The 19,697-nt window shown below is 41.4% G+C and overlaps 1 protein-coding gene across 1 annotated transcript; it reads right to left on the bottom strand.

The window, feature by feature from the left end:
• Positions 1–579: 579 nt before the first annotated feature.
• On the bottom strand, positions 580–19,554 carry wu:fc21g02. The gene is made up of 16 exons (XM_034601259.1): positions 19,482–19,554; positions 18,979–19,178; positions 16,741–16,944; positions 12,318–12,363; positions 11,107–11,251; positions 10,939–10,996; positions 10,697–10,778; positions 8,448–8,563; positions 7,864–8,032; positions 6,334–6,464; positions 5,447–5,527; positions 4,825–4,854; positions 4,602–4,670; positions 4,349–4,480; positions 2,535–2,663; positions 580–1,065 (listed from the first exon to the last, which is right to left on the bottom strand). The coding sequence occupies exons 1-16, from the start codon at positions 19,552–19,554 to the stop codon at positions 949–951; spliced, it is 1,782 nt and encodes a 593-aa protein (XP_034457150.1). The 3' UTR covers positions 580–948.
• Between the last annotated feature and the right edge of the window lie 143 nt (positions 19,555–19,697).

Genomic DNA, 19,697 nt, shown 5'->3' with positions numbered 1-19,697 from the left:
CTCTCGCTAATCAGATATACAAAAAAAAGGAAGATATCTACATGACCAAACTCAGTACTCCCTGTTCACGCATGACACCAACACCATCGTTAAGTTTGCTGATGACACGACCGTCATATGCCGATCACCGGCGACGATGAGAAGGCCTACAGAGAGGAGGTCAGAGCCCTGACATGTTGGTGTCAGGACAACAGCCTCCATCTCAACGTCAGCAAAACAAAGGAGCTGATCGTGGACTACAGGAAGAGACAAGGAGTAGAACACGCCCCCCTCTCCATCAACGGGACTACGGTGGAGCGAGTCAGCAGCTTCAGGTTCCTCGGGGTCCACATCAGTGATGACCTGACCTGGACCCACCACACAGACTCCATCAGGAAGACGGCCAGACAGCGGCTCTTCTTCCTCCTTGTTTTTCTTTAGGTGTATATATATATTTTAGATATGTATATTTTATTTTAAATTTTAAATTTTGATTGAGCATTGTTATAAGAGAGCATGTGACCCAAGCATTTCATTGCAAGCAACTGCTTAATATTATCATTGTGCATATGACAATAAACTCTTGAATCTTGAATCTTGAAAATGTAGATAGAAAACATGTTAGTAATGTTAGTGACATCTCTTAAACTTTTGGTGAAGTGAAAACACTTTCTGTCTGGAACTCTGATCTCCGAATAACTAACTCCTACATGTTAAAAGCTGTAACACTGCTGGCTGAGACTCTTGCAGCAGATTTAATACTGCAGCCTAATAACTCTTCATTTTCACTCAGTTGGGGGAATTAATTCTGATCAAGGCAAGGAGGCAAAGAACAGAATCGATGCTTTCCTTTTGTTTCCAGCGGCACCATTTTGCATCCCTGATTTGAATGCTTTGACAGAGGGATGCAAAATGGTGAGGGGGCACTGTAACATCAAAGTAAGGAAGCTGCTTCAGGATTCAGCTTTCCTACAGGAAGTTGGTGGAGCTATCGGTTCCACTGATCTGGAACTTCTGGGCATCGGAGGAGCTGAGGGTGTTGGTGGAGGAGGGGTGCACAGGAGCCACAGGACAGGATGCTTCAGCCTGGGGGGTGGAAAAAAAAATACACGTTTCCACAATCATATCGGACATTTCAAACTTTCTCTTTCTAATAGATTTTTAGATAGGTCACAATAGAGCTAGGGACAAGAACTGATGAGGCACCCACTGACATTGAACCAGCTTATATTGTCTGTGTATTAACCACTAGATGAGGTGTTCCCCAAACTTTTCAGCCCCAGACCCACAAAAAAAAAACTGAAACGCACAAAGAATACTGATTTGAGCTAGATCAAATAAAAAAAGTAATGTCACAGTAATTTCCTGTGGTGCTGTTAACTGACATTTTGCAACTGATGCTGTCGCTAACCTGTCATAACCACCTTAGCAGTCATGTGGGAACAAAGAAAATCAGAAGGCTGATGAAGTATGTCAATTTTCATGAATTTATTTTAAATTTAACTGCTGTTTTTTATTTTTTTATAACAAATGTGTCTACATATGCTTGTTCTAATCTTTTTTATACTTAATACTACATATATTTCAGGACCCCTCTTGGTGTCTTACAACCCATCAGGGGGTCCTGGCCTTTCATTTGTCAACAAATGCACCAGCCCACCATGTGTTTGCTCTTTGATTGAAGACTAAACTAACTTTCCTGCCCTACCTCCAGATCACTGAAAGCTCTCCCCAGACACACTATACACTCGTGTGACGAATTGAGTCAGTGCGGAGAAATACACAGACATGACATACATGGTTAAGTTCTTTCACGTAGACAGTACAGATTTATGATCAGCTATCGTCTGACAACAAAATAAATATACTGTCTGTGAGTGACTAGTATCTTATCAGTTTGACAGTGTTGTTATATTAGAAGGAATTTATCATTAAAATTGATGCTTTATTTCTTTTTAACACAGGCAGAGCTGTGTCATCCTCAGTATCTCTTAGTTCTCGGGACATTCTGAACAGAGTTGGTTAAAGTTTTTTGGGGGGTCTGTGACTGACTGACACATTGAACAAGTTTGAGAAAAAAAAGTGATAAAAGGACTATAATAAAATACGTTAACAGTGTCCCCCAATATCAATGAGTTCAATCATTAGTGGAGATGGTGGCTTTTTTTTATACATGCGCAGTTGTACACAGAACACAGAAAAGCAGGACAACAGAATGTAAAGTAGAAAGTCAATGTCTGACAGATTGTTAATATTGTGGTTATGGCAACAAATAATTCACTGTATGTGAAACACTGAGAATTGTAAAAAATGCTTCTGGTTCATTATGAAACTGAAGCAGAGAAGGTGGTCCCTCAATGTGATGTGGCCCGGGACACATTCATGCCACTGATAAAAGAATGTGGCCACCTCCTAATGTGGTCTGAGTGATCGGACCTCAAATGTGTCCTCAATGTGTCTTAGGTGTGTTCTCACTTAGAGCTGTCCACTTGTGATCAGATCACTCAGGATGGACGTTAATATCAGGTCTGTGTGTGTGTCTGTGTCTACCCTACCGGTGGTAAAGTCAGCAGCGGTTCCGCAGGTGAGGAAGCCATATTCTCCATCTTGACCTCTTCTTTAAAAGGTTCACTGGCTGATGCTGGTGGAGCAGCGCTATACATGACTGGAGCTGGAGCATAGCCCTACATACACACCGCAAACACACACACACGCACACACACACACACACACACACACTGTTATCATATTCAGGGAATCACGCAGCAGTAGCAGGGTGAGCTGCTGGGTCATTTCCACACTGAGCTGCATTCACTGATGGACATATTCTTAAATCTGATTGTACACAAGTGATGTTTGCAGGTTTACAGGTCACAGATAAGCTGAAGGTTGTTTTCACACCTCTCTGTCCTGACCTAAGAGTGAAGACTGAAAACTGCATCACAATAATTGTTAAATTCATTCTCATTCTGAAACACAGCGGTGTGCAACCACTTGATGGCTGGATGTAGTAATAATTGACTAAAAACAGCATTTATCCCCAAAAACTCATAATTAGCTTCTAAAACCTGAGTATTGATACAGATTCAGATGGAATCTAGAAAGTCACTCAGTGGAGTTCATACCACCGCCAAGGTCAAACAGTCTCCTCATGAAACCACATTCAAATTCACTAGATCCAGATTTTTTGTTGAATCTGCACCAAATTGCAAACACTAAATAAATATCAGTCCCCTAAACAGGGGATCTGACTTTTTTCATCAAGATCCATGAATTATTCTCTGAGGTATCAAGACAAATGCAGAAAAACGTTCTATCTCACAACCTAAAAGAAATTGGAAAGAAAATAATTCTGGACCTGCCCTCTGATCTGGAATTGCAATTAATGAGTTTTTCCTTGGCCATGTCTCATCCTTCCACCAAGTTTTGGGGAAATTCATTCAGTTGTTTTTGTGTAATTTTGCTCACAAACAAATGATGAAAGATGACAACATATGAGGCAGAGGAAATAGTAGTTAATATACCTGCTCGTACTAGCATTATAGCTCCCTTTATTATAATGCAAATTAATGGGTACTGGGGCAATGTGTTTAATGCTACGGCTCAAGTTATTTAGGATATGTCCAAATCCACTTCTGATAGTTTAAAAAGGTCACTGTGCCAGGCGAATGGGTCAAAAAGGTTCAGGTTATAATATCAGTCCACCAAGGTAAAAGCTCACCTGACTTTTAAAGGGAATGGGAGATAGCACTCTGGTTGGTTTATTGCATGTCAAACGTAGCAGTGCATTAAGATTTAAAGAAGTTAATGTCTGTTTATGCAGGGGTTGGATTCACTCATTTCATTTTGCTACAAATATTGTTTCTTCAGTTTGTTTGTTTTTCAGTAAAAAGATGGATGGAGACCCACAGTGGTCATAGAGAGAAAATGCTATGGAGCTTTGGAGAGGAATGTTGGTCTGTTTGTTGTCTGTGTATAAACACCTGAGCTCCAAAATTATTAAAAAACGTGGAAAGTAATAAATGGTTCTTAGCTTTACAAATTCTATGTTATATCAGCAATTCAAATCATTTGTATACTTCCTTATTGAGCAGGGAATGTAAATATGATCAATAATATCAGATCAGACTTGGCAGATATCTATTATAAAGGATCAAAAAACAGCTTTGGGACATCTCTGCTTATTATTCTCAACACTTATACTGACTCACACATAATTTAAAACCATTTGTGTGGTTCTACAAAAACACACAGAACTTTGTAAACTCCTGCAGTTTACGGTCAGCATAGGTGATGTAATGCAGCCAAAAGGTCAAATGTCAAGTAAGATGACATCCTCTGTGACATTCCACAAAGCTAAAGATTGTACCATTGGAGCTCCAGGTCCGGGGGGATACTGGCCTGGTGGTGGACCATTCCAATATGGAGGCTGGGCAGGGACGCCCATAACTGGACCAGCAGGATAGCCAGGGTTCTGGGGTGGGTAAGCTGGGTTAAAACCCTGTAGAGGGAGACACACAGGAAATAAGGAGTCCAGAGGAACACAGAGCACGAGCCTGGCCAGGCTGGGCCCATCAAGTCTACCGATGTTTAAGAAAGAACGCTTGGAGCATGATACTAACAGGTGAGGGTGGGGGGCCGTTCCACTGTCCTGGGCCAGCAACTGGAGGCGGAGGATAGACTGTAGGACCCTATTCAGGAGCACACAACCACACACACAGACGTGTACACAAGAACAGATGCATTACACAGTCAGTTCACCAGTAATTTTCCAGGTCATACTGAGGCTTGTTGACCATGAAGTTATTTATCACTACAGTGATGTAATAAATGCGTGTTATTTACCATGCTGGGGTTAGGGCCATGGTAGTACGCCTGCAAACACAGAAGAACACTTGTTAATTTAGTAACAAAGCACCAACAACTTACGACTTTATTGTTATTAACACTGGGCACAAGCCTGGACACATGACCAATCACAGAGCTCGTTCTTCTTCACTCTCCCCCCTCCCATTCAGACCCATTTCCACCTGTCCTGAGCCTGGTTGGGCCAATCACGACCATTTTGCTAAAATGGGACGGGTTCGATACAATGACTGATGGTGGAGTAGCCAATAGCAGCACTGCTAAAGAATTTCATTAACTAACGACATGGCTGACACTAATGTGCAGAGGTCTGTAATCCAGACAGTATTAAACAAACTGCACGCTGTGATCAGTTTGCATTGGTCGCTCTGCACTACATCGCACATTCAGCTCCTCAGATGGGTTGTAGCTCTGTTCTGCCACTGTTAATACCGCCCCCTTGGAAATCAACAATGAACTGATAGGATACAGACCCACCCCCAAATATGAACTGCTCGTCTGATGAACGGCTACATTATGACACACTGCAACATGTACATAAAGACATGTTTGTGCTGTAACAACATCCATGACCACATAAAAGTGATTTGAATCATCTCACCGGCCCTGGTTGTCCAGGAGCACTGTACGGAGGAGAAGGTCCAACAGGACCAGGAGGAGGATGGAATGTATCTGGGGTCATCTGGAAAAAAGGAGACACGGACAATGACGCAACTGATTGTGTCAGGACTAAGACTAATAATTACAATAAATAATAATTGATTGTCTTTCGATTATCCAATAAAATTACTCTCTTGTCTTTAAAGTGTAAAAAAGCCTTCAACCAAGAGTAGAAAACCCAAATATATTTGGTTGACACAGCAAATCCTCACATATGAAGTAGTGGACGTGTTTAATATTATTGCGCACAGTCTCATACATCTTAAATAAATTACAAATATATATATTGCATATATATATAAATCTAAAGTCTAAATGTTTACAGCTCTTTACATCCTGACTTTCACAGTGAAAGACAATGACACGACTGACACATAATTTTACTTTGATTTTGTGCTTTGTTTGATTTGATTACTATTTGATAGTTAATACCAATATTTTTTTGGGGGGAAAAAATCAATAGTTTAACTCACAGACACTGACCAAACCAGAGAAGATATTTATACGGACTGAAATTTCACTTTGCTGAGAATTCAGCTTTAATGTCTGTTGTTTTTTTTATCTCTGACCTCGTCAATCCCCACAAGGCAACACAGCAGAAAGTCATGATAATAAAATGATTGATGGTAAATTCAGGCAGATGGCAGCTTATGAAATGCTAAATGAGCATTCTAATTTCAGGTCAAACTAGTATCCCTACAAAATCCTGTTCTGTCACATTTAAATTGCCCCAGGGATTGACTTTATACATTGACTGAAAGTGCATAAAACCTGCAAAACGCTGTTACTCCAGACAGAGACCTACTTGTCTGAGTCGACTGTTAGTACCTGAAGAGTCCCAGCATTCGAGCCTTTCTTCTTGAAAATCTTCTTACGACAGCAGCAGCAAATCCCAGCCGGGATACCGAGCAGTAACAGCAGAGCCATAAGGGGGTTTCCTTCTGTGTGCTCATGGCGGTCTGCAGTGGAAAAGGAGCAGGTTGTTTGTCTCATATCTTTAATGATGCTGTGAAGGAAGTGAGGAGCAAATTAAAAGCATCACCTCCTTGGTGGAGGTAATAAAGCTTCTGTCACGTGTGATTATGTGGCATCATCACAGTGAAAAGCAGCATAGGGGACTTTCTATGTTTCAGTTCACTCATCAGAAACTGGTCTGCTTGTCGCACCACTATTCTCATTGCATTTTGATAACATGCTGCTGTTTTCAATATTGACAACAGGTTCTAGTTGTATCCACTCATTTTAGCAAGCTCCCCCTGTTTCTATTTCTACCAGAAGCATCCCCAAACACCAGTGTCCAGCTTACGTTGCCATTATTGGGGGTTTCAATGGCATTTTGTTATTGTTATATAAATAAACTTCCAATATCTGCTGCCACTCACCCTAACTAAAACTTACAACTGCCTCATCATTGACTCCCCCTCCCCTCCCCAGGAGAGAATCAGTAAAAACTCTGTCCTCCCAGGCCCAAGCAGTTATGGTCTTCCTGCAATTTTTCTGCACCATCTCACACAGTTGTCAATGAATGTATAACATCATTATAACATCATTACTGACTCTCTTCCTTCTCTCTCTAGCCACCCCCCTTTTCTACTGCATCAACAGCATTGTGACCTCACCTTCCATCCAACTCATCCACTTTACCACCCTGCCATTTTAGACCTTAACCTTTAGCAAAATAGCAGTGCTGCTCTTATCTTGCAAAACGACTAAACTCAACTCAGATCTACTTCCAGGTTTTGACTCAAGTTAAAGTCACAGGTAGCCTCGAGCTGACTGCACAAAATACCTCTCTGTCTGACCCACTGATCTGGACAGCGATAGTAGTCCTCCTTAGCCACAGCCACAGATTGTACTCACTCCTACATTATGTCTATGGAGACAGCACTGACATATCAACATGTGTATCTTTATGCTGAAACATGAAATTTGATGTGGCTGCAGATATTGATCCAGGACTGTTGGCTTGTTGTGTTTTTAATGCAGTGTTCCTTTTTTGCATCATTATCTGAAATGTCAGTCTAATAATCCCAGGAACAGATGTTCAGTGAATATGAACAGCGGAAAATGACACATTGACAAACTATCAAGGAACCCGATGCAACTAATTCAACTGTCTGTGACTGAATTTTTTTAAACAATGTTAATAAATAATGAATAGTTTGATCTGATGCCCGTTACTTTCCTATAGCGGCAGGTCTGAGCTGCTGCAATAAGAATTATGGATGAAAAAGAGCCGTTTTTAAAAATACATTGGAAGGCAGTTCTTAAAGCCTGGTTGGTCGTATTCTGTGTGCTTATAATTTTCTTCCCGCTCATGGTCAAATTCACTGACTGCAGACCAGTGAGGGGGCCCACCTGTCAAGTCCATCCTGGTAACAGACACCAGTCGGCTTTTGCGGTCTCTCAGAGAGTAATGTCCCTGATCACTGTAGTTCACATGTTTGATCTCGATGTTCATGGAGTGGGTCTGAACCCGGTCCCAGTAATCTGGAAGGTCACGGGACACCGGAGCACCATCACGCACCTGAGGGAGACAAACATCAGTCGGAGCATCACTCAAGATCACCAGCTCCAGTTTTGCACTAACAAAATGACACAAACATAAATATAATCCAAAAGTGCCACCTCCACTCCTGTATGAATTATTAATATTGTTCCTTGGGGTCAGTTAACAAACCTCACAATGGATGACTCATCCTCTTCATTTATTCCATTTTTCATTTGAGTTTGGCACTAAATTACTTTAGTGAAGAAATACAATCCACTTCCTGCAAAAGAGTCTGCAGGACTATCCCATTCAACACTTCAGCTCTGTGCAAATACCTAAATATGAATATTTCCAGTACATATGGAATATAGAGACAAGTGCAACCCCCTATTTCTTCACCTTTAAAAACCCATCCCCACATCCCATCCCTCTGCTCATCCATCCATCTTACCAGTGTAATGTTAGCATCCTCTCCAGAGAAGGCGAGATCAGCATCGGCCAAGTCGATGCCCTCCAGTGAGATGTAGAGACTCTCTCCCGCTACACACTTCAAATAGTTTTGTCTTTCTAGAATAGAGAGGAGAAGAATAAAGTGACAGAGAGGAAAGTAAAGGGAAGATTCTTTTTGTGTAATTTGTAATTCTGCTTTTAGCCTGAGACAAATTTAAAGAAAATGTAGAATTTCGAAACTGGGACTCATTTATAACTGTTGCACACAGACAAAATGAGATCTGAAAGATACTAACGCCACTTCACACGCAAAAGCTGAGCGCTATAAAAAGAAACACTTATAGAAGAATGTTCACGCTTGTAGTTTAACTCTGACCCATGTGTACGAACATTTTGGAGACGGGAGAGTGGCAATGCAGACGTGAGGTGGTGAATTGAAGCCAGTTTATTGATTCACTTTATAATGAACATTAAAACCAGCAGTGTTATTTGTACTTCCGCAGTATAACTGTTCCATAAGAACGTTCAATGATCAAAGATATAAAACTTAGAGTAAAGCTCCTCAATGTCAGAGAAAGAACAGTTGCGCTTCTTCTCGCTTGATCACATGATTCATAAGAAACCATTGATCAGCAGGATCATTAGACATTCATGAGGTGCTTTGCATTCACCATTTATGGTTGAATGTGGGCATGTAGAGGGCGGGACATGAGGCAGATCCTTGTACGCACGTTTCCAGGTGGACTGATTTATAAAGGGAACATTGCATGAACACAGCTATATAAATATGATTATCTTTTGGCGTATGTCATTTTTGGCTATTGTTTGCATTTTCACTTTTGGTATGAATATGTACTGTTGGATAAGTAAGGGCCCAGGACTCTTCTTAGAGCTGACTGTCAAACTGCGCAATATGAGGAGAAGGGCCTTAGTAACGAAGGAGACCAAGAAGCCTGTAGTCACTGTCAGTCCAGTGGCTGAGCTCCAGAGATTGTGTGTGGAGAGGGAAGAAACTTCCAGAAGAACCATCATCACTGAGGCACTCTTCTTAATCGGAGATTCACCTTCTGACTGACAATGACCCTACAAACAGCCAAGATGATACAAGAGTGGCTTAGGCAAAACTCTGTGAATGTACTTGCATGGCCCAGCAACAGCCCCAGCTTGAACCAAACTGAACATCTCTGGGGAGACCTGAAAACAGCTGCCCACCAACAGTCCCCTTCACACCTGACAGAGCTGAGCTTGAGAGGAGAATGGCAGAAATCCCTAAATCCAGGTGTCTAAAGCTTTTTTTATATCCACGAAGGCTGTAAATATACCCAGAGGTGCTACAACAAAAAAACGGAGAAAAGAACCAGAATAATACTGTCAAAGTGACAGTTTTTCTGTTGAATACAAATTTTAAAATATCTAATTCCGTTTTTGCTTTATCATTATGGGGTATTGAGTGTAGATTGATGAGGAAAACAATTAAAAAGTTTAAGCATAAGGCTGAAGTATAACAAACTGTAGTCTGATATTAGCGGACAATGAGTGAGTGAATATCAATTTGGAATAAGGGATGAAAATGATAAATGGATTTGTACACTTTTCTCCCCTTAACAACCACTCAAAGCAAATTACACTACAAGTATCATTCACCCATTCACACACACATTCATACAGTGGGCAATAAGGGGCAATTTAGGGTTCAGTGTCTTGGAGTGGAGGAGCTGGGGATTGAACTCGATCAGAAAAGTGAACAACTAGCTCTACCCCCTGAGCCACAACCACCTGAGATCATGTTTGACATCAGACAGACATTTAAGGAGGCATGGAGGAGTCTGGTTAACACAAATTATATCCTGGATGGAATAAAGAGTCACTTCACTCAAATAAGTGTAAAAAGTAATTATTTTACCACAGACACACCATTGTTGGTGGTGTAGGTGGTCCAGCAGCAGGTTTTTATGTCACGGCTCAATTACTGCAGGTCACTTTTACAGTTTCAGAAAGAAAGCAGCAGAACCAGCCCATTTCAAACAAGCAGGTTTAGTACAGACACTGTACTAGTTATTATTAAATGTCTGAAATGACCAGTAGCTCATGGTGGCTGACTCCTCTTGTGCTACTGTTTTTCTACATCTACCACTGTGACTTTTAGCTGGTGTCCAGTAAAACTTTTACACTGGCTTTAAATACTTTAAAGTTCTTAAAGAACAAATGGTTATTAGCATTCATGGATAATATAATGCTTGGGTAACTTACTTGTGACGGCCACTCTGAAAATGGAGATCTCTTTATGCCAAAAATCTCTCTGGACGAATGTCCCCTGGTCGTCATAAGTCACCTGATAAAACCATACAGACCATGTAAATACATTGTGAGCATCAAACATCTCAGGCTACACTCTAAGTGTCTTGTTTTTGACAACTTGTGAAAAAATAACTCTGCCTGATTTAAGAATCAGTTGTATTCCCAGAGAAATAAAACAAATGATCTTCTGTTACCTTGTCAAGGTACCAGCGTCGATCAGTCCCTGTGCCAGACACCTTGCCTTTGGTCGTCCTGTGAGGACATCAACAGCCACATGTAAATACATAAGTTACAACAATGGAAATGACTCAGTGTCACTCCATTCTGTCCATAAGTATCAGGTGTCCCTGACTGGCTCTGACCTGGATCTGCTTTTCTCCCAGTAGACCAAAGTCCTGCTGGGACCATCTGCTGGGGTGAACTCCAGCTTCTCACAACTCTTTGACAGGTAGATCTTCAGCTGGCGACCGTGGGCTAAACTCTCATGGTCATGGACACCATAGGACTCTAAATCAAAAGCAAGAGGAGAGAGACAATGAGGCACAATTTCTGAGTGCTAACATGATTTTTTTAAATGTGGGGTTAAGTCCTTTGTAGTGGTGAACTTGTGTCCTCCAGCTTTGTAATTCACATGTGTGACACAAAATTGCAATATGCAGTGCAATAACACCTATTAAAAAATAAATCCATAAAGTGCATCTTTTGTCATTTTTAGAGAACCACAGGTACAATTCATAACAATACTGATGGCACCATTTCAGCCTTAATAGTAATTATAATATCAAACCCTATCACTAGACAACACCTAAACATTTCCATTTATTTATTTGATAGAATTTTTTTTCCCAATGTAATATCCAAGCCACAGTAGATCAGGAGAAGTTTTCAAGAAAAAAGTGCCTCAACAGTCATGTTCCACGTAACATGGAGGCGAGTTCACAAGCCTTTTATAAGAAAGACCAGTGATGTCATAGTGTACAGACACACCTAACGTCTTCATCTCAGTTACTGGATGTCAAATAAACCATTGCAGAAGACTTTAGTATTAAACATGTGAATCAGCATATACAGAACCAGAGACAACATGTCTTAAGACTTTGTTAATCAATTTAGCACTTGGTATGTGCCGGTTTAAATGCTTCTCACATTTCTACTTTCATCACAGACTCTTGCATGATGTTCCTTTGTGTTTGTTATTGGTTTTGTTAAGATTATAAATCAAAGAGTAATCAAAACGCTTCATGTTCCATCTGACACAAGAGACAATAGGAGCATGAAGTAAATGAAATTTTCTTTGAGAAAGGGTAATGCAAGGATGGATAGATAAAGAGAGAATGTAGTAAACAGCAAATGTATCTGTTTGGCTTTATTTGTATTTTGAAATTTTGCAGCCCCAACAATCTAGCAGCTAGCCGAAGGTGTAACTGGGCAGAACTATGTCACAAATTCATATACCTGCATCCCTACCCTCACTGTCTGTGTTAATTTAGAAGTCTTTGCATGCAATGCAATGAGGACTGCTCAGTAGCTGACTTTGGTCTTGTAAGTAGAGGAATGATGAGACAGTACTCACCCACACTGAGGGCAGCGGCCAGCAGCATCACAACAGTCCACATCATCTGCAGGCACACACACAAGAGTTCATGAGATTCAATCTATAATGCTATCAGTGTAGACAGACAGACAGATGATTTCTTTTACAGATATGTCCTTAACATTTATTGAGACATTTCAATAAAACCAGAAATGTTATCCTCATAGTGGCACTAGATGAAATGTCAGAGGATGACCAGTCATTTGGAGCACACTTTCTGTCCCTGACGTCCCACTGCTAACATGGCTAAAAAAACTACTCATCAGGGCTTTAAGCTACAAATATTCTTTAGCCACAACTTATTAATCACCTACCTTGGTTGTAAACTGAAAATGGCTATAACATGGGCGCGATCGATAGTAACTATTGGTTATTGTCTTCGATTTCACTGAATCTAGATACATTGTTCTGAAATGGGTTGTGTTGATACACTTTATATATGTTGAAGAAGGAAATATTATTTGACTTCAAGATACCACTGATTAAAATGAAAATGCCTCAAGGATCCACTGGTGTCTTCTTTTCTTTGAAATTTAGTGTTTTATTAGCTAAAAGAGCGACTTAACAGCTTTTGGCAAATTCTTCAGCACTGTATACCAAATCCATTTAGCAAGTTTCTTGCGTTCATGTGTTTTTCTTCAGGAGAGACATTTAACTGCTTTAGAATCTTTGCCCCATTTAACCTGACTGTTGATCATTTAAAATGAAGGTTGTCAACTATCTACTCAGGCCCTGCTGGTGTGTGTGTATGGTGTGTGTGCATGTGTCTGTGTGTCCGTGTGAGAGGGAGAGAGTGGAGTCAGGAGGAGGCAGTGTCATTTGGACACAGTGTTAGTAATCTGTTTACTTACTCACAATCTACTCTGACATGGACCTCCATAGTAAAGGGGCGACTGATAAACTGCTCTGTTCAAACATTGACACGCGACACTCACAGAAGTGATGAGCGATCACATCTGTGTGAGGCTTCACTACACTGTCTGCTGTTTAATCTTAACAGCTGGACCTGTCAACCTGTAAAGGTTCGGTTTCATTCATCCAGTGCAGAAGGTCAAAGACATAGACCGCGCTCCTATGCAGTCAGTCACTGAAAACTGACAGAGGTTTTTTGGACACCACTGCTAATGGGATCTTTGACTTTTAGTACCAATATTTAAATGAGTGCATGAGGACACACCAACCCAGTGTAGGCTCCAAAATCGACCCTAATATATACAACACCATTTCCTCGTGAGTGTCATAAAAAGTTATTTTCCTTCACAACACACCACTGATGTTTTTAATGTCACAATATTACCTGGCCTTGTTCAACTTAAAAAGGAATCCATGTAGTTCACTTGTTTCTTATCACAACACAGTCTTCAAATTCTAATTAGGATTTAAATGAGGGAGTAAAGCAACAAAAGGCCGACAACATGTTTCATGGCAGGTTATGGTATTGACAGTATTTGACACTCAGTGCCACAGACACAATTTGGTACCATAAGTGTTGAGTTGGTTTGATGATGAAGACAGGAGAGACATGGTCTTCATTATACACAAAGTGTTGAGGTGAGCTGAATTCAGAACCAAAGAAAAGTCCCTGCTAACTAACCTGAGCCCTAACCACCAACTACTCACTTCTCAATAAGTTCCTGAACCAAAGAACGATCTGACTTTTTGAAGAGGTTTCCATCAGTCTGGTCTGTGTGCTCTCAGTCTGCACCTGTCAACGTTTCAGCTGCTCCGTTTCTATTCTGAGGGTTTGCTGCATCTTAATTTAGCAGAACTGCACCAATGACATTTCTCAAGCTATGCTGCCTCTGTATAGAGCTTTGCAATAATTAGACAATTCATCAATTGATCAGGTGACAAATTTAATGGCAGCTATTTTGATAATTGAATAGTCATTTTAACTATTTATTCATCTAAAACTCAAACGATTTACAGTTTCAGCCTCTCAAAATGAGGATTTGATAATCTCCTTTCTCATATAGAAAGGAGATTATCATATGCCAAAACACTATTTTAAGATATCACCTAAGTCTGTGGGAAAATTAAACTGGCTCTGCACATTATTTTCTGACCTTCACAGATCAACGTGTGTTGTATGTTTAACACCGTACACATCGGTCTGATTTTGTATATTCTCCACCTCTAAATGAAGCATTACATTTGACACTATGAAGAGCAGCAAACCATATAAAAGGTCGTGAATGAGAAATCAAACCAAAATATCACACACAATAACGCTGCCATCTTCCGCATCTTGAACCAGTCTGCACAGAAGCTATCAGGGGATGATGCAGCGGTATCAAGGTCCCACCAGTACACACGCTCAACCAATCATGAGTCAGTCTCAACTGTCAATCATCCAATTTTTATCATCATCAGCATCATAAACACGCCCACTGGACGTTCTCTAACTACAACATTTGCGTTCTAACATACTGCCCTACTCCAGAGGATTTCCGTAGCTCAGTGCATGTTTGAAAGCAACTCATGTTAGCCGACCAAACTAAAAACAATCAAACTACATGTTAAATAAATGCTGGTTTGATTGGTAGAGCATGTATATCTGTGGGACCTCGATACTGCAGCTCCATTACTGGGCACTCTTACTCAAAAATGCACTAGATGGCATCGGGACATTTTGGCTTCATTTCTGGATGATGGTGGAGATGCGTCGTCCATCTTTATTTAAAATCTATGTTGTGATTAAAGGTCCAGTTTGTAAGATTTAGGCGAAAGGGATCTATTAGCAGCAATGGAATATAAAATAATAATGATGTTTTTATTCGTTTATAATCATTACATTACATTACATTTCATTTAGCTGACGCTTTTATCCAAAGCAACTTACAATAAGTGCATTCAACCATGAGGGTACAAACCCAGAACAACAAGAATCAAGAAAGTACAATCTTCTTCAAGAAAGCCAAACTACAGAGTGCCATATAAGTGCTACTAAAGCGCTACTTTAATTTTTTCAAGGTATAGTTGGAAGAGATGTGTTTTTAGTTTGTGGCGGATGATGTATAGACTTTCTGCTGTCCTGATGTCATTGGGGAGCTCATTCCACCATTTAGGAGCCAGGACAGCAAATAATCGTGATTTGTTGAGTGTTTAGCTCACAGTGAGGGAGCAGCAAGCCGATTGGCAGAAGCAGAGCGGAGTGGACGGGCTGTGGTGTAAGCTTTGACCATGTCCTGGATGTAGACTGGACCCGATACATTCGCAGCACAGTACGCAAGTATTAGTGTTTTGAAACGGATGTGGGCAGCCACTGGTAACCAGTGAAGGGAGTGGAGGAGCGGTGTAGTGAGTGAGCTGCTGCATTCTGGATGAGCTGCAGAGGTCGTACAGCACAAGCAGGTAGACCAGCCAGGAAGGAGTTGCAGTAGTCTAGGCGTGAGATGACCAGACCCTGGACCAGAACCTGTGTGAGAAGAGGACGTCTTCTCCTGATGTTGTCCAGCATGTATCTACATCCAAATGTATGAACTGTTGTTCTCATTAGCCTAAAATGAGCCCTTTATATTTACATTGGGAGCAGTTCCTCTCTATGAAGGCCGCCGGACAGTAGTCCAAACTAGACACACTCAACACCTTTTCAGTTTTTAATGATAATCAAAGGCTGCCACAGGTTCTCCTTCATGCTTGGTAAGGGAGGGTGGGCTGACGGGTACACGCTGAGCCTTTAAATCACTGGACACAGATGATAATATGATGAACTGGGTCTTACACTACGCAGGATATTATGTGGAGACGCTCCCACTACTGCTGATATTTCGGACAGTACCTGAAAGCCGCCCCGCTTAGAGAGGGGACCGCTCAGTACTCCGACCCTCTGGTTTGATAAGAGAAAGACAGGGAATGGAGGTATGAGGACCCGGAGGACCCGCTGGAGCCTCTGGTCCGCTGCACCTTTGTCTCGTGTCGTGATGATGTGTGGACATGGTTCCACGGGCGCGCGCTGCTGCTGTGAGACAAACCGGAGAGGTGTGGCCGCGTGCACGGACAATAACACGTCAAAAAAAAAAATAACATTCCTCTATAATTAGAACCTAGCGGGAGCGCGCAGGTTGGTGGAGGACAGGCCGGGCCGAGCCCTCACTGGCGGCGGGACCCGGGGGTACGGCGGCGGCCGCTAAGGGCGTCTCCGCTCGGTCCATCAGGCTCATCGGTCCGCGGCGGATTGTTTGTGAACCGGTGGATGAGTGAAATGTCCCCGCAGCAGACACCCACTCTGCGTGGAAACGAGTCCAACCGGTTTGATACCGTGGACGTTTCGGAACAAAACATGTCTCCGTTGAAGTCGCGTTTTGTAAAGAAAACATTCAACGAAACCAACACACACACACACACACAAACACACAAACACACACACACACACACCCCGGGAAAGCCTTCAGCCTCTTACCTCCTCTGTAGTCCGTCCGTCTGTGCTGGGTGAGTGTGGGTTGTGTAGCAGTGATGCAGGTTCGTGTGTCTGGGTTGTGTAGCAGTGATGCAGGTTCGTGTGTCTGGGTTGTGTAGCAGTGATGCAGGTTAGTGTGTCAGTGAAGTGAAGACACGGCAGCGTCCTCACAATCCTCACAGACCGTAGTGACGAGAGGGTGGAGTGCTGCCTTCACGGAACTGTCGGAAAAATCACAGACCCCACATTGGAACTTGGTCGGTTGGTTGGACATTACTTGTGGAGGCCCACAGGGGTCAGTACTAGGGCCAAAATTGTGTGTATTATATATTAACGACATGTGCAAAGAATCAACAATATTGATGTTTGTTTTATTTGCAGACGATACATATATGTTCTGCTCTGGAGAAAATGTGCAGCACCTTTTGGAGGTGGTCATATCAGAAATGGGTAAACTAAAGAAGTGGTTCAAACAAATTATCATTAAATTAGAACAAAACCAAACTTATGATGTTTGGAAATCGTACAACAATTCAACAAGTTCAAATCATTATAGCTGATGTCAGTTATAATGATCACTCCGCTCTGCATCTGCCAATCAGCTTGTTGCTCCCTCACTGCGAGCTAAACACTCAACAAAATCACGACTGTTTGCTGTCCTGGCTCCTAAATGGTGGAGCGAGCTCCCCAAGGACAGCAGAAAGTCTACATATCTTCCGCCACAAACTAAAAACACATCTCTTCCGACTATACCTTGAATAAAACATTTAGAAAAACTCTAGCACTTTGTAGTTTGGCTTTCTTGAAGATAATTGTACTTTCTTGATTCTTGTTGTTCTGGGTTTGTACCCTCATGGTTGAATGCACTTATTGTAAGTCGCTTTGGATAAAAGCGTCAGCTAAATGAAATGTAATGTAATGTAATGTAATGTCATCATTGAAAGGGTGACTAAAAATACATTTCTGGGTGTGATAATTGACAACAAAGTCTGCTGGAAACTACATATCACATATAAATGAGCAAAGCCAGACATACTGGACCACAAAACATTGTATACTCTGTACTGTTCACTGGTATTACCATATTTGAATTATTGTGTAGAGGTATGGGGAAACACCTACAAAAGCGCCCTGCAACAATTATTCATACAGGAAAAAAGAGTCATGAGGATTGTACACAATGTTGGAAATCAGGAACACACTAACAACCTATTTAGAGGGGGGTCATAACTTAAGAGGGAAATTAAACTTTAAACAACACTGTTTTGGCACCACGCTTAAAAGCATGTGCATATCAATGTGTGGGCTGAATTTGTGGAATACACAACATAGTAAAAATATCACACACTTTAAAATGATGTAAAAGTATATATATATTTTTTGCGAGGTACAGTAATGAGAAAGGGGAATATAAAGCACGTTAAGCACGATACTGTTATTGGTTTCTTATTATTCACACTATAGGGGACAATGTAGTTGGTACATAAAGCACAATGGTGTAATTGGGGGGAGGATGACTGGGGAGGAGGGTGGATTTATGTGATGAATTGAATTATTGATGTAACTTAGGGGTAGGGCTGGACAGCATCGTTGCTTCTCTCTACTCCTTTTCGGACATCATTTGTTAATTTATGTTTCTCATTGAAAGCCTGTTTATTATTTATTGTTGTTTTGTTCTTTCTTTGTTTTTTTCTACATATATATATTCAATTCAAAATAAATAAACAAATCAAATTATCAAGCTCCTCTCCTGTGGAATCATCTCCCACTTTCAGTTCGGGAGGCAGACACCATCTGTACGTTTAAGACTAGGCTTAAAACCTTCCTTTACGATAAAGCTTATAGTTAGAGCCGGTCCAGGCTTGTCTTAGACCTGCATTCCAATGCTGGTCTGACTTCCTATACTCGTAATTGCCTTCTGCTTTGATCAATGTCCTCGATGCAAAGGCAATTGGTCTCTCTTCCCCTGATGGCATAATGTGTGAAACTACTGCACCCATACCATACGGTGAAGCGTCACATGCCAACTGAAGTGGTAATGTGGGGTCAAAGTGGGTGAGGGCCTCAGATTGAAAAAGGGCTGTCTTCACTTTTTTGAAAGCTGTCTCACATTTGTCCGTCCACTTCCATGTCTTGGTTTTTATTTAGAAGCTCATGCAGTGGTTTCAGCTTATTTGCCACGTTTGGCACGAACTTTGCATAGTATGTCAGCAAGCCAAGGAATGATCTCAACTGACTCACATTCTTTGGGGATGGAGCCTCCACAATAGCCCTCACTTTTGACAGTGCCTTGTGGAGTCCCGTGCTGTCGATTACGTGCCCCAGGTACTCGACAGGAGGCTGGAAAAACTCACATTTGTCTTTCAGGACTCTCAGACCATACACCTCCAGTCTTTGTGGCGTCGCATCCAGGTTCTTTAAGTGTGACTGCTCATCTGGTCCTGTAATAAAAGGGAGTCTCTGGTACCTGTACAGACCTTTGTGTGTCACTATGGTCAACAGTTCCTGTGACTCTGGATCAACATGCATCTGGAGATATGCCTGACATAAATCTATCTTACTAAACTTCTGTCCTCCATCCGGAATGATTTACAGCGGAAGAGACTTTTTCGGATTGTTGTGTTCACATCCACGACTCCTAACACTGGAACAGGCTTACCAGTGTAGGTTCTTAGTCACTCGAAGAGTAAGGTGCCACAGCTTCTCCTTTTAAACAGCTTTTGATATAATGGATACACGAGTACCGGTGTCCACCTGCATCCGCACTGTATTGTTCTCAAGCAGTGGGGTAACCCAGTATTCATCATCACTGTCCATAACAGATAAAACATGCACTGTATCTTCATCATCAGACTCCTTGTTCGTGCTCCATCTTAGTCACATGTTTTTTCTTGTTTCTGTAGGAACCACTTTTCTTCATTTCAGTTTGCTGTTTGTATGTCTGAGTCTTTTTATTTTTA

This window comes from Hippoglossus hippoglossus, chromosome 1 (genome assembly GCF_009819705.1).
Source record: "Hippoglossus hippoglossus isolate fHipHip1 chromosome 1, fHipHip1.pri, whole genome shotgun sequence".
In the NCBI taxonomy this organism is placed as follows: Eukaryota; Metazoa; Chordata; class Actinopteri; order Pleuronectiformes; family Pleuronectidae; genus Hippoglossus; species Hippoglossus hippoglossus.
Note: the sequence above shows the minus strand (reverse complement) of the source record. Positions and strands in the feature narration are given on the sequence as shown.